Source organism: Nannospalax galili, unplaced genomic scaffold, assembly GCF_000622305.1.
Source record: "Nannospalax galili isolate Female #2095 unplaced genomic scaffold, S.galili_v1.0 scaffold567, whole genome shotgun sequence".
NCBI classification, from domain to species: Eukaryota; Metazoa; Chordata; class Mammalia; order Rodentia; family Spalacidae; genus Nannospalax; species Nannospalax galili.
This window is the reverse complement of record NW_008357638.1, coordinates 25870-41989: the sequence shown is the minus strand read 5'-3', so window position 1 is coordinate 41989 and position 16120 is coordinate 25870. Positions and strand designations below refer to the sequence as shown.

The following is a 16120-nucleotide window of genomic DNA, read 5'->3' as shown; positions in this document are numbered from 1 at the left end:
CCCCAGACAACCCCCTAGGCTCCAGGCCCCAAGGAGGCTGGCACCAAAGCAACACAGGTGAGCAGACATGTGGCACAGCTACCTGCTTCTCTGTCACAGCACTCAGCAGTTCCATCCCTGCGCCTTGTGCCCACTGGATACTCTGTATGAAGGATGCTGCCATTGCAGGGAAGAGAATGAGGACAGCAGCTCTGGTCCTCATGTGAGGACCAGTGGCTTAGTGCTGGCCAACCACCCTGTTCGGGGTGGAAGTGGGCACCTTTAAGTGGAGATGTTCCAAGTCGTGCCATGTTCTATCTATCATACCCCACTCAGCTCTGGGCTCTCTCCCACATGTTTGGAGGTGATCTGGGATCATGAGTTCTGTCCTACCTGAGCTAAAACTTCCCTAATTTCTAAATGCATGTATGCATTTTCACTTATTTTTTTGTGGTGTTGGAGATGTAACCCAGTACCTTGTACATGCTAAATGCTAGTCCTAACACTGAGCTATACTACAGCTCAAAACACCTTTTAAAAGAGGGCTCCTCCTGGGACTGGGGAAATGACCCAATGGCTAAAGCACCTGCCACTCAAGAGTGAGGACCGTGTCACAGCTAGATCTAGCTGTCAATTTGACAGGGCTTGGTGCATGCTAGTCAAGGACTCTATCAACTGAGCTACATCCTCCATCCTGGACCTTGTACGATATTCATCATTTTTGTAGCTGTTTTAAATCCTACTTAGAAGAAAGCTGGAGAGATGGCTCAGTGGTTAAGAGCACTGCCTATTCTTGCAGAAGACCTGGGTTCAAATCCCAGCACCCACATGGTGGCTAACAACTGTCTATAACTCCAGTTCCAGAGGATCTGAAGCCCTCTTCTGCCACTCAAGTGTGAGGACTGTGTCACAGCTAGATCTAGCTGTCAATTTGACAGGGTTTGGTGCATGACACAGGTGTACTTACACACATGCAGGCAATACACTTATACACATAAATAAAAAAAATTTAAAATCCTACTTAGAAGGATGAAAGTGTGAAACAAAGGAAGAAGAAAGAAAGAAAAGAAAAGAGAGGGAGGAAAGAGGTTTCTGTCTAATGAGGCACATGAGAAATCATGAACTGGTACCCCATCTTAGTGATGTGATATGACTAACTACGGGTGAGTCAGCCTGACTTCTCTGAACTATAATTTCCTCATCAGTGAAAAGGAGGTAAATACTACCTAACAGAATTCTCTTGAGTCTTAGGAATTCCTAAAAATCTTCTATTTCAGTAGAGACATCGTTTCCTCAGCAAATGGCAGTCTATCTGCCTTTGTAGCAGCACATTGTAGATAGCTCAGCATTGGCCATGGGACCCTGATGCTTCCTGTGGCTGCCCACTGGTACCATCAGTTTTTTAGAGGATCTTCACTCCCACCTTCCAGGTGCCCACTGAGGTGACTGTGTGATGCCTTTGTAGAGTCATCTTTTTTCCCATCTCTCTCTTGTCAGGTTGCAGCTTCTCCACCTGTATTCGGTGTGCTTGTTGGTTGGACTTTTCTCTCTTGTTCCTTGGGGACCTGTCTGGGAAGTGCCCAAATTCCACTGGGATAACTGTCGGCAAGCCTGGTGGACAAATCTGCTGTTGCTGAATAACTTTGTCTCTGTTCAGAATGCAGTGAGTCCTCAGTTACTGTTTTTCCAGGGCATATGGTAAATGTGTCTTAGTCTCATGGTCTGGCAAATTTTCCAAGGGCCAACCTAAGTTCCTTCTCTAAGGGCTGGGAGCATGGGACCCACTGATGCAGGGGTCCTTGTTGTGAAGCAGAGAAAGGGGGCACAGTAGTGTCAATGAGGGGTGACTGTCTGGGTCCCGAGGCAGCTGCCCCGTTCTATCAATGTTCCTGAGCCAGTCCTGGTCACACAATGGGAAATGGAGAGATGCCTGCACATGGAGAGCCCATGCTGGGGTGGGACATCACACCATCTTTTACCATGGTGAAATCTAAACCAATTTCAAGTTATACAGACCTGGCAAAGAGCTGCAAGATCCGTATTTGTCTGCATAAGCCCCACACCCTCATAATAAACTTGGAGTGAAAGGAAGCAAGGTAGCTGTAATTCAGTTATGTCCCTAATTCCTCTATGCCTTGACAGTAAGCTGAAAAACATGGCAGATCCCTAACTCTTTCCCATAATTACTCATTCACAAAGAGGCTGAAGTCCAGAAGTTTTGACAGGGTATTTGTCCCAGTTAATTGCCTGCAGGTAACAAGCCTGTCTGTGACAAGGTCCCATGGGACAGACTAGGGTATTTTCTTAGATGCAGACTAGCTTGGGTCATTTATGGGAATCAGTGGCAAGGACAGGAGCCAGTTGCCTCTTTGGGTGGGGCCTACCTTAGATCTTTGGAAGCAGAGGTGCAACACCCACAAGCCTGACCACTCACACTTTCCCCATGTCCAAAGTGTTTCTTTAACTATGGACAAGTCTTCTCCCTCTGCTGAGGAAGTCTGGGCTCCCATTAGGCTCTAGGGCCTAAAGGACAGGAAAATTGCCCCTAGGAATCTTCTCACATGGGAGAAAATTTATCGGCAGCGGCTTCATTTTGCACAAGCATGGAGAAAGTGTATGTGGGGAGAGGGGGGCAGGGACCATGTGACTTTGCCTAGACCATCCCATGTTGGTTCTACTGGGAACTCTGGGAACTGAGTCTGAGCCAAGCATTTCTTCCAGAGAAATGTGATTTCTCCACCTAGAGTTGGGAGTAGGGGCCAGGCAAGGGAAAGAACCATGCTGGTTCCTCCGAGTTCCAACCACACTGTAAGGGCAATCACTTCCTGCATTCCTGAATCATGACACCATTCAGTTCCCATGACTGTCCTAGGGGACTGGCTATATCGGTTTTTACAAACAAGACAGAAATGTGTCTGAATCTCCGAGACCTGTCATCCAGGCTTGGTCCAAAAATGGATGAGAGGAAGGATAGGGACTATCTGGCTCCAATTTCCTCTTCTCACGGGAGTGGCCCTCACCCATCTGCTCAGCTCTTTCTCCCGGGTCAGGCAGCTCAAACATGTGCAATAGCTCTGGTACCTGAGGAGAGGAAGTCACTTTTGCTTCTCTGTTTTTCAGTGCAATGGCTGGACTTGGTACCTTGCCAATGACTTCCAGTTCCATCTCATGACACCGCTGATCATCTTCGTCTATGGAAAGTGGGTCTAACAGACAAGTTCCTCCCCATGGCTCCTTTGCCCTGAAACTCTCAGAAAGTGCTATAGATCTGTAGAGAGCAGCTTTTTCAAATTTAGGAAATTAACTTTTCAGGAAAGAAGGCTCCACATCCTCTACTGTCCATCCATATCCTCTTCCAATCGCTGTACTTAAGTCACTGTGCCTTTACAGATTTATCATCAGCATGTGTGTAATATCCAGTGCTCAGCATTTTCCATCCCAGCTGCTCACATAAACATAGCCACATATTGACATAATCAGCATGCCTGTCAGCTTTAGGATTTATATACCGTTTTTATGGTTGGATATCTAGATGGTACCCAATTTTTCACGATTATAAATGGCACAGTGATGACTGCCTTTGAACACATGACTTTTTCTTATGGTTATTTCCTTGGGGGCATATTTCTAAGTAGAATTACTAGGTCAAAGGGTACCAGTGATTTTGTGGGGCTTGTTACATACTGTAAGATTATTCCTTGGAAGGAGGGAAGTAATTTACAGCCTCCTCAGCAATGTATCAATGTACCTATTCCCAATAGCCCATATTTATCACCTTCATTTTTGTTAGTTTTAGAAACACTTTACAGCCTCAATAATTCATGGATAAATTTATAGTATGCCGTATTTTAAGGGATTTATTATTCTTTCTTGTTAAAATACATGTTCAACTTAGGAAACATTGGAAAACATTAGGTTTAAGAGAAGGGAAAATATTCACCCCAGTCCATCATTCATGGTGAAGTAGAGTCACTGGTAAGATTTTAGTGCCATCCTTCTGATATTTTTTTCTGCCCAGTTTTTCAAACACAAAAACATGTTGCATATAAACATATTAAAAAATCATTTTATGACATCCACATTTTATTATATTACTTCATTAACTGTAAGCATAAACGTAATATTTGCCTAACATTCAATTTCCTGACTGAGCTATAATTTACTTATACCGCCTCCCATTGTTAGATGCTTGGATTATTTCCAATTTTATACTTTCCTAAATAATGGCCCAAGGACTATTTTCCATGGCAACCATTTGTTTCCAGCGCTAGTATTTCTTCAGAATGCATAGCCATGAGAGGAATTACTGGGTCGTAGGGCATGAATATCTTTGTGGCTCCTGTATCATTAAGTTATTTTTTCAAAATGGAGATGCCTGTGTTTGACATGTCTACATGTCCTCATAGTCTAATCCTTACAGTTCTGCTCAGGTGCAACCAGATAGTGCCTCACTGAGAACCTGTCTGCTCAGACCTCTTTCCTGCTGCAGCATCCCTCAGTATGACAGTTGGGCTCTTTCATGCACAGCCCCAAAATGTACAGGAATTGGGGTTTGGCACCCTTAACCCATGGGGAATAGAAGATACTGGGGAAATGTTTCTTTCATTCATCTCAGACAGTTCTGAGGTATATTTCATAAAGCTCTACAGAACAGTCTAGAAGAATTGAGTGCTGGTCACCTTGATAGCACATCTAGTATTGGCCCTCCCTGCCTTCCTGTTCCTCTTCCCGACTCCCACATGGGCTACCCACACCCAGACATTTGTCCCAGGCTTGGCTTCCATGCTGTGAGAAGCACTAGGAGCTCTTTCCTGATCCATCCTCCCCTGCCCTTGGCCTTAGAGTGAGTGGCTGTGTCAAATCTGTGACCCATCCTACCTTGAACAACTCACACTCTCCTAAGCTAACCACCACTTAACATCCACATAGTGTTTCCTAAACATTTCCAAGCACAGGCCTCCCTTTGAGGCCAGTGTAAGCTTCTGTGTGGGACAGACAAAGGTGTTTTTACTATCCATGTCTAGAAGAAAAACTCAATTCAAGACCCTACCCACAGTCTTACAGCTGTCAATGGTCAAGGTGAGGCACCTCAGGAACTCCCATCCCTGCCCAGCTCTCTTTACCCCAGTAAAGTCTCCTCTCTCAAGGCAGCTGGGCTCCTGAGATTGGTGCACCTCATAAACAGAAAGGTGTTCCTTCCCTGTCCGGGTTCCTCTCTTCTTTGCAGAAATAAACATGTCCTTGTCCTCCTCGGGGCCTTGCTGTTCCTGGCATCTTTCACTGCCACTGCTCTGCTCACCCTGGCTCATAACCTTCCAGTGGCGTCTCCATCAGCAGCTAGGTAAGATGGTTCCAACCTGATCGTCTCTGTGTCTCTGTCCCTTACCTGACCTCGCCAGGGCCAGGATGTCCCAGGGAGGGTTTCTGAGTAGTCAGGCTGTTTGTCCTGCGCCCATCACTGTGTGGGAAAACTGGGTGGTACGTCTTTGCTCTGAATGAAAGTTCCAGTTTCTGAACCTTTGAACTTGCTCTGGAAGGCGTGTAGAATTGACTGTGCAATGAAATGCTTCTCAGAGGACAGGAGCACCCCCATGTGGCTGAATGGGTCTCTCCTCTGGTCGCAGACCTTTTGCTGGATGGAGAGACTGAAATTTAAGGAAGTTGGGGTTATTTCTTCAAGATCACACAGCTAGGGCGCCGAATGGGTGTGATCTGAACCTAGGACCTAACCCTCAATGCTCTTTTGCCTCCCCAGTGAGCTTATACATGACAATTCTGCTTTATAAGTCAGTATATTAAACAGGTATGATTACTTACTAGGTTCTCAATCCAGCAGTCAGTGCAACACACAAGTAAAAAGTCAGGTATGCCGGCCAGTCTTCTGCTTGGATTCCTCCAGTAGCCATCTGGCTTCCTCTTCCTAATTGTTGACTAGATGAGCCACGCTGGCCTCACCAGAACACACCCAACATGTTCCCTCTTCAGGGCCTGTGCACTTGCTAGAATGCTCTTCCATTAGTACCTAAGATCCTGCCAGGGCTCTGCACTTCTGCACAAATATTACATTTCTTGAGTAGCCTTTGCTGACCTCCCCATGTAAAACAGCCCAGAGGGGCTGGCAAGATAGTTCAGTTAGTAAAGTGCTTGCCTTGTAAGCATGAAGACCTGAGTTTGAGGCCCAGAACACACATGGGGGAAAAAAAAAAGCTGAGTGTGATGGCACATACTTGTAAACCCAACACTGGGGAGGCAAAGAGAGGCAGATCCCTAGGGTTTGCTGGCCAGCCAGCCTAGCCTATGTGATGAGTTCCAGGCCAATAAGAGACCCTGTCTCAAAACAAAATCCCAAACAACAAACAAACAAAAGGATAGAGAGGAGGCTGGAGAGGTACTCAGTGGTTAATAGTGCTTACTGTTCTTGCAGAGGACCCAGATTTGGTTGCCAGCATCCCTATAGTAGTTCACAAGCACCTGTAACTCCTGTTCCAGGGGATCCAGTGCCTTCTTCTGGCCTCTGTGGGTTCTTGCACTCATGTAATGCATATAAACTCATGTAGACAAACACATATACACATAAAATAAATAAATAAATAAATACATCTTAGCAACAACAAAAAGGATGGGACTGGCAAGATGGTTCAGAAGGTAAAGGTGCTTGCTGCTAAGACTGATGACCTGAGGTTGATCCCTGGGACCAACATGATGGAAGAAGAGAACCGACGTCCGCAGTTGTCCTTTGATCTCACTTGTGTGCCATGGCACATATACCCCACACAAAGAAATAAACAGGTAAGTTTATTAAAAACAAGATGGACAGCACCTGAGGAATGATATCTGAAGTTGTCCTCTGGCCTCCATATGTAAGCACATACACAAATACACATAGCCCAGAATTGCATGTAAGTGCTCAATTTGTATTTTCCTGCCTAGGAGAGCACTATGCCCTTCCCATGTCATGCCATTCGCTTTTTTGGGTGTCCAGCTGACTTAAGGGGAGGCTTACTCATGCCTAGAGCCCATGGTTATTACCCCTAGGTGCACACCAGAGTCCCCTGGGGAGTGTTTGTTTTAAGACAGTGTCTGACTATGTAGGTCAGACTGGTCTCAGATGCACTAACTCAGGCTGGCCTTGAACTTACAATCCTTCTGCTTCAGTCTCCCAAATGCTGGAGTTAGAGGTATGTGCCACAACTCCAGTTGTAGGGAGCTTTTAGGTCTGACAGAGGTGTCCAGCCCCACCTTGGGCTAGTTGAATTAGACTCTCTTCTGGGGCTGGGGCCCAGGCTCCTAGCTAAGCATGGAAGACCCACACCACTGATCTTCAAGCAACTTCCTTCCTCTGATTGTCTCTGAGTGGGCAGCAAGGGGATTCAGAGCTGAAACGGTCTTCTAGTTTTGGTGGGAAACAGTGATAAATTTATAGTAGAGGCTTTGAATCTAGGCAGTACTTTGGAATGCCAAGGAACTTTGATGATCTCATCCCTAGGTCCCATGTCCAGAAATTCAAATTCAGTGGGCCTGGGTGTCTCCTGCACATCTCCTGTGACAGACAATATAGGCAGTACTTCTTAAACTTAAGGGGCCTCAAGATCACCTGGAGGGTGTGTTATTATGCATGTGGCTCGGGCCACTGCCTGCCTCCTCCTCTTCAGTAATTCTTGGGTGAGGCAGGACTTTGCTCAGGTGCTGCTGCTGTTGCTGTTAGGAGACGTATCTTTGAAATCATGGTATGAAATAGACCTTTGGTACGCTTTCAAAGGTCTGGCCTGAATCTCTTAGAACTTCTGTTCTCTCTTGGGACAGTCTCTTCTGAGCACCATATTTTTAGAGGTAGCCAATGGATCAGCCCCCAGAAATGATTATTTAAAGCAAATGAAATCATCATATTTCCTTGGGATTTGGGATACGGGGCCCAAGGGAATTTGGAATTTGGACATGCCAGCTATGACCCAAGGCCTAGAAAATCGTTGTGTATGGATCATTATTAAGAAATGAACAAATGTGTTCCGCATCTAGCTCTGGATTTATGGACACCCCAGTGGACATTCCCTTTCTCTTGCCCAAATAAAACCCGAGCTTTTGACTTGCTTCCCCGTCTTTCTTTCTTGTAGTGAAAACGAGACTGTGTTATACTACTTGGAATACTACACCAAGCCCTACTGCCGATGTGGACCATTTCTTGTGGGCCTCTTTTTCAGCATTTTCAAGCATCAAAACCACCCTACAAACATTCTGAAGACTAAGGTATGTTGTCCTCATGATTCCCTATAGGGGCATGGGTCTGGCTGGGGTTGGTATGGCCTCTCTGGCCTGGCTCTTTCAAGCCAAGGGCAGAAGGACCAGGCTCCTTGGTGCCTTATTGTGCTACAGTGTTGTGGATGTCTTTCCATGCGGAAGGATGAGACAGACACTTCTTGCCAGAGTCCAGTTCTCCTCACTGAGCTAAAGGACTAAGAATCCAGTTGTGCTACTAAGGAACAACTCTTACCCTCAAGGTCTCTGCCAGGCTGACCTTCGTTGGCCTTGATTTTATATGCACCTTATAGACATTTCAGAGAAGAGGCCCAGTCCTTGGACAAGTTATGTTGCTCATGGGAACATGAAGAGATAGGATTTTCTGGACTGGAGAGGTGGCTCATCAGTAAAGAGCACTGGCTGCTTTTCTAGAGTAGAGGACCCAGGTTTGGTTTCCAGTACCCACATGGTGGCTCAAAACTGTCTGTAATTCCAGAGGATCTAATGCCTTCTTCTGGCCTCTGTTGGCATTGCACTTAGGTACATGCAGGCAAAACACTCATACACATGAAATTCAAGAGAGGAAGGGAGGAAGGGAGAGAGAGAGAAGGATTTTCTGGGTGTGGTGGCACATGTAGTAATCCCAGTGCTCAGGAGGCTGAGGAGGATTGTTAGCTCCAGCCCAGCGTAGGCCGTATCATGAGACACTGTCTCAAAAGGAAAAATTTAGCCAGGACAAGTGCATACATGGAACAGTGTATCTTTTACAAGTTAGAGTTTTGGTGTTCTCTTGGAAATGCACTGTTCCTCTTTAGACCATACCCGAGCACCATCAAAGGGATGCTTTAACAGAACTCAGGTTACATCAGGACTCAGGGAGAAGAGGTATGAGCAAATGGGAAGAGGTAAGATGAAGAGGAAGCATTGGGGAACCACTTCAAGGGCTAGCATCGGGGCCAGGGAGCATGGAGCTAAGGACACAAGACAGACTGAGCTGGAAAAACAACGTAGAATGCTGGCAGACAAAACCTTTAGAAGCTGGAAAAATAAGGACTCAGAGTCCAGCTGTAGGAAGCTGTGCGGGCACTATGTGCTGGGCTGGAGGATCCTGTTTGACCAGCCATAGTCAAGGAGAGGAGGAGAGTACATATTTAGATGCATTTTGTGAGGCTACAGGCCGGTTGATGCTGACGAACTGGCAAACAGTGAGGGGCTTAGACTTGGTCCAAGTGTGGAGAGCCCCCAAAGGTTTACTTTCCTTCCCTGCAGTCAAAACTAGGGCAGGAATTTGAACTCTGAGTCTCAGAGACAAGATGGCAGACAGTTTCTTGTATTATTATAGATGTCATTCATTATGGTAGCTTAACAACAAGAACAAGAGAAGGTCTTGGAAGACAGATCGGGGTCTAAAAAGGTCAAGAGAAGTGACATAAGATCTATGATCTTAAACTGATCCAGGTAATAGGATTTAACTCATGGCTGTTCTTTGAGCTGAAAGAGTCCCGTCTCCCATTTCCCAAGGCACCCTCTCCCATCCCATTGAGGTGCTCTCTTTGGTTAAGAGACAGGATTAGATATTAGGAGTGGCAGGACTGTTGGAAAGCAAAGTGTCTTTCTTTTATCATTCATTTTGAACTAACTGTGTATTTGTGGGAAATTCCAAAAATAATATGAGAAGTCCTGTGCATCCTTCAGTCAGGCTGTGCCACAAGGACCATGCCAGGGAACCATGGTACAGTATAACCTCCAGGGACTGACATTGCCACAACCCATAGATCTTAGATTGCCAGTTTCCCTGTACCTGTTTGTATGTGTGTATAGTTCTGGGACTGCTGTTTCATGTGGAGATTTGTACCCACTCTAATCAAGGAATAAGGCTCTTGGTCACCACAAAGCCTTCCATTCCCCTCCCTCCAATCTTTCCCCTTCCCCTCCCCTTCCTCCTTTTTTTCTGACTAGACCTATGTTTATTAAAAGCTAAGTGTGTAAAATAGCAGGGGGACTAATTAAAGAATCAGAAGGGATCAGAAGGAAGGGAGTGTGTGGATAATAATGAGCAAATATAATCAAAGCACATTGTACAAATGTATGAAAGTGTCCACCACATAAAAAAGGCTGAATGTGCAAATTCATTAGTGAATAGATTATTATTTTGTACTATTACTTTTTTGTTTTCTGAGATAGGGTCTCTCTATATAGCCCAGGCTGGCCTTGAACTCATGGTCCTCCTGCCTCAGCCTTCTGAGCACTGGGGTTCCAGGCATGCACCACCACACCCAACTTACCCTATCCCTTTACAGTCACACACACTTTGTTCCCCAGTGTTCCTAACCCCTGGTGACCACTAAGTTAGATCTTCTGTTTTGGTCAAATCTGTGTGGTGACAGAGGTTTCCACCTAGAGATCTGAAGTGACAGAATGACACCAAAGAAGTGAGCATGTGCAAAAAGATGCAGTGATTCATGGGCTGTGACCCACTCTTTGTTCCCCTCAGGCGCAGGCCCTGATGGGCTGGGCATGCTCTCTGCTGACACTGTTTGTGGTTGTCGCCCTGGCCTACACAGTAGATGGCACCACCTCTGCCAACTCTTCTGTGACTGCTGCCATCTACCAGGCCTTCCATCGGACTCTGTGGGCAGCAGCTGTGGGCTGGGTCATCTTTGCCTGCCTGGAAGGCTATGGAGGTAGGGAGGGCTGCTGGCGCTGCTCTTGGGCCTATACCCTGTTCCCGAGGGTGACAAAGTTAAAACAAAATGTGCACCCCTGGGGTGGGGGGTTGATGAATAATTGACATCAATCAGAAATATCACTCTGATGATCACTTTGTTTCTATCCTTGGGGAAAATAACCACTGTATTTTGTTTTCTATTTGTATTTTTATAATCTAAAATATTTTATTTATTATTTTTATTTATTTTTATTTTTGGTCTTTTTGAGATAGGGTCTCCCTGTAGCCCCAGTTGGCCTGGAACTCACTAAGACCAGGCTGGCCTTGAACTCATAGAGATCCACCTGCCTCTGCCTCCCGTGCTGGGATTAAAGGCATGTGCCACTATATCCAGCTTATTATTTTTATTTTATGTGTATGACTGTATTGCCTGCATGTATGTAAGTGCACCCATGTCATGCAATACATGTGGAGGTCAGAAGAAGGCATGGGATCCCCTGGAACCGGAGTCACAGATGGTTGTTAGTTGCCATGTGGGTGCTAGGAACTGAATCCAGGTCCTCTGCCAGAGTAGTCAGTGCTCTTAACTGCTGAACTATCTCTCCAGTCCCCATTTTCTGCTTTTATGTTGATTTATTTACAAGTAGGTTCTGAAAGATAAGATTGAGGCCTCTTTAGTAAAGCTAGCTTAGAGGCTAGCCGAGTGTCCTAGTTTGTTTCTTTATTGCTGTGACAAAACACTCTGACCACTATCAACTTGGGGAGGAAAGGGTTTATTGAGCTTACATCTCCCAGGTCATAGTTCATCAGGGAGCCCAAGGTAGGAACTCAGGGCAGGAACCTGGAGGCAGGAGCTGGAGCACAGGCCATGGAGGATTGCTGCTTACTGGCTTGCTTCCTTAGCCCCTGCTCAGCCTGCTTTCTTATGCAACACAGGCCCACCTGCCCAGAGGTGGCACCACCCACAGCGGGCTGGGCCCTCCCACATCATTCATCAAGAAGATGTCCCTCAGACATGGCCATAGGCCAGTCCAATAGAGGCAATCCCCCAATTGAGGCTCCCTCAACCCAGGTGTGTCAAGTTGACACTAAAGCTATCCAGCACACCCAGTAAGTACTCACTAAGAAAGTGTGAAAATGTAGTGATGGGGTACAAGGTTTCTGGTCACACACACCTCAAGCCTCCGTTTCCTCCACTAAGGAGAGAGAAGGCTAAAGAGTCACCAAGACTCCTTTTTATAACCAGGGAGACTATTTCTGTGCTGTTGGCTTTTGATGGGCAGAGAGCAAGCAGATGAGGCACATGAATGGAAAGAAAGGAATGACTTTCTGTTGGCATGAGGTTAAGGAGTGCCACCAAAACGGCAGGCAGGTACCATTCAAAAAAAGCTCTATTGTCAAACTTCTCTGAATCCCTAAAGCCACAAACAGCAGGGGCAGAGGGGACAGGGGGAGCAGGGCTAAGCCTGTGGACCCAAACTGCTTAGCCTCAGCCAAGATGGTAGGAACTCACAGTTTAAAGAGAAAATGGGTGACCCTAACCACTCCTGTTGATTGAACACCTATGTTCCAGGCCCCATGGATAAGGTTACCGAAGGAACCCCAGGTACCACTGGCCACATCTCTAGGAGGCAGATGGATAGTTAGTGCTATTTCTCAATGAGAACTGTCATATCTGAAATGAAAGCAACATAGTGAAGGTCACACTGCTGATAAGTGGTTGAGCTAGAAAGCCACCCAGGACCTAGTGTGAAGTCAAAGGACCCTGTTCTTTATTTCTGAGTGATAGCTCCTCTCAGCTGGTGATTTAAATTGTCCTTGAAAACAATTTAGAGTGGATCCAAACTCAGGTTTGAGGACTGTCACCAAAGATGATAGGGTACTTATGAAGGGCTTTTGTTTGAATTTTTAAACCTAATGATAAAAGATTTGTTCTTTAATATTCTAACTTTAAAGCTTTTCCTTAGGCTGGGTATAATGGTACATGCCTATAATCCCAGCATTTGGGAGGCTGAGGCAGGAGTTCAAGATCAGTTTGGGCTACATAGTGAGATCCTGTCTCAAAAAAACTGAATTAAGGGGCTGTAGAGATGGCTCAGAGGTTAAGACCACTGGCTTTTCTTACAGAAGACCCAGGTTCAAATCCCAGCACCCACATGGCAACTAACAACTGTCCGTAACTCCAGTTCTAGGGGATCTGATAGCCTCTTCTGTCCTCTGTGGACATTGCATGACAGGGGTGCACTTACTTACATGCAGGCAATACACACATACACATAAAACAAAAATAAATAAAATATTTTTTTAAAAAAATAAAAAAAAAACTGAATCAAACCAAACCAAAACTATCTCAAGTAAAAACAAAAACAAACAAAAAGCCCTTCACAAGTACCCTATCATCTTTGGTGACAGTCCTCAAACCTGGGTTTGGATCCACTCTAAAGGAATAAGAATTCTTTTAGATCTTTAGTTCTGGCCTAATTATTTATTCTAATTTTATTTCAAGACAAACATGAACCTAGATACAATTTTTTTTGTGTGTTTATAGCACATACATTTGTAAAAGTCAAAAAAACCCCCCACATTATAAAGTAACCACAAAACTATAAAACCAGTAAATCTGTACTGACATTAAGTTCATGATCTGGTGGAGTGGATCATACCTTGCCATGTACATATCTGTTGACTGTAGGGCACCCGCTTGTGTGTTTGGTCTCCCTGGGTGAGTGTGGGCTGGCTTTTTGCTGTCTTAACTTTCCTCTAGTTAGTTTGTTCTGTTCCACAGTGACATCTTGGCTTGCCTCATTTGGACTTCACTTCAGACAAATGCATTTTTGTCTTCAAGCCCATAACTGTTTATTCACATAAGTGCACTAAATGTGTTTGTATATTTGTTTTGTGCTAGGTAATGTTCTAGATGTTTGGGATCCAGCAATAGATAAGGAAAAAAATCCCTCCCTTGCAGGGCATTACAATGGGGTAGTGGCAGGGTAGGGGCTAGGAGACTCCAGAAAGCAAAATAAGAACCAGCCCAAAGACAGGCTTGCAACTTTGTGACTGGATACCTGTTTCCACCAGGTCCGGTGAACCAGCTGCTTTCTTGTGATGTCTGGAGTTTCCCAGCTAACATCAGTTATGCTTGCTACCTGGTACATCCCATTGTGATCATCCTCTACAATGGACTGCAGGAGACCCTCATCCACTACACTGACACCAATATGGTAAGCAAGTGACTGGCCCTTGGCCCTGTCATAGCACCACCATTCACTCCTCTTGAGTGGCAAAGCAAATGTCTGGCTTTGCTAGAAGTCTGTTTTTTTTTTTCTAGAATTGAACTGTTCTCTTTTAATTTGAAGGAGAAAGGGAATGCTTCATTCTAGGATAACCTCTTTTTAACTTTCAATGTTTGTGATTATTTTTTCTACTGCTCTGTTTCATAGAGGCAGGAGAACATACTTTAAGATGCAAACATGGAGGGCTCATGGAGTAAGCTGTGCACTGTGTTCCCTTTCCCCACAGTTCTATCTTTTCTCTGGACACTGTGTGCTGACTTTCTTCTGTGGGCTTGTCCTGACACTGTTCATTGAGCAGCCGTGGCAGGAGCTGAAGCGGGACCTGTGGAGACCAGTGCCTGCTGGACCATGAACACACCAACAGAAGGCCAAGAGAGCCATTCATTCTCTGGTGGTAATAAGCAGAGGCAAGGCCACCTTTGGCATGCAATGACCACTTGTGATCCTCAGAAGGGATGTGAATCCAAGTTTTGAACATCTAATACATACAAATTCCCTGTGTTTTCTAGCTGTTGAATTATTTTAGCAAAAAAAATCAATCTCCCTCTCCTTCTCCCTCTCCCTCTCCCTCTCCTCCCCCTCCCTCTGTCTCTCTCCTCTTTTGACTTGGATTTGATTTTCTACATCAATGATCATAGTGTTAAAATGTTAAAATGGAGGCTAGGCCTGCAGGACCCCAGTGCATACAAAGTCATGGAGCTTTCCTCCTTGTACAACTGTAGCTTTGCTTGATCTGTAAATAGAAGCAAAATGTAATTTGAATTATTTATTATAAATTCTCATATGAAAGAAAAACAATACTTAAGTTCAACCAATCAGAAGTAATCAACAAACTTATATAACTAGGGACTTTCCAATGGGAAGAGCCCAGGTAAACAGCTACAGTAGAGCTGTGGCCAATTGCATTTGCTTTGCTTTGCTCCTGTACCTCCCTGATGCATCTTTATGGTGAAGCTCCTGGACCGCATTGGATCTGGAGCTGCCCAACAATCATGGCTATTTGCTCAAATACATTTAAAAACTTTATTGTGCTTCAGTTTATGTTTTAGCTTTAGGAAACTACCTAACGTAGTGAATTTATCATGATCTGGATTTGGAAGCTCACATGGTTTATAATGCTGTTATTTTGACCAAAGTCAATGCACATAGCTTTTCACAACACAGCAGTCTGTATGTTGCTGTGACACCTTCATAGATTTGTAAACTTTACCTTAGACCCTCATTGGGATGTGACCCACCAGCGTTCATGACTGATGAGGCTTGTCCACACAGGCTTTTAAAAGTTATCTTTCTGGGACTGGAGAGATGGCTCAGTAATTAAGAGCACTGGCTGCTCTTGCAGAGGACCCAGTTTCAGTTCCCAGCACCCACATGGTTGCTAACAACCATTCCTAACTCCAGTTTCAGGGGACTCGACACCCTCTTCTGGCTTCAGTGTGCATTGCATGACATGAGTGCAAAATACACACAAAAAATAAATAAAACGTTTAGGATAAATAAAACTTAACTTTCCTAAAGCACGGATCCTATCATGAGTTGAATTTCATCTCTTCCCCTAAAGATATGTTGAAGTTCTAGCCCCCAGTACCTCAAAATGTAATCTTTTTAGAGACAGAGTCTTTCCAGAGGTATTTATGTTAAATGAGGTCACTGAGGCATGAGGCCCTAATCTAATGACTGGTATATATAAAGAGACAGACACACATAGAGGGAAGATGATGTGAAGACATTGAAGATGAACATCTTCCATCCCAGGAATGATTGAAGACTGCTGGCTTTCCACTGGGAAGAACTGAGGCAATCTGTCCCAGAGCCCTGAAGATCCACGGGGCCCCGTTCACTTTGATTTTGGACATCTGGCTTCCAGCAGTATGAGAGAAATAGACATTTCTGTTGTTTTAAGTCACTCAGCTTGTGGCACTCCATTATAGCAACCCTAAGAAAC

The 16120-nt window shown here is 45.0% G+C and overlaps 1 protein-coding gene across 1 annotated transcript in view; it reads left to right on the top strand.

Annotated features, from left to right (window-relative positions):
* LOC103751826 (O-acyltransferase like protein) overlaps window positions 1-14673 on the top strand; it is a 59605-nt gene extending 44932 nt beyond the window's left edge. The window contains exons 9-15 of the mRNA XM_008855381.2: window positions 1477-1642; window positions 3100-3179; window positions 5207-5320; window positions 8091-8223; window positions 10709-10898; window positions 13961-14103; window positions 14402-14673. Coding sequence (XP_008853603.1) covers window positions 1477-1642; window positions 3100-3179; window positions 5207-5320; window positions 8091-8223; window positions 10709-10898; window positions 13961-14103; window positions 14402-14527 — 952 coding nt within the window. The 3' untranslated portion in view covers window positions 14528-14673. The remainder of the gene's footprint in view (window positions 1-1476; window positions 1643-3099; window positions 3180-5206; window positions 5321-8090; window positions 8224-10708; window positions 10899-13960; window positions 14104-14401) is intronic.
* Window positions 14674-16120: the final 1447 nt, after the last annotated feature.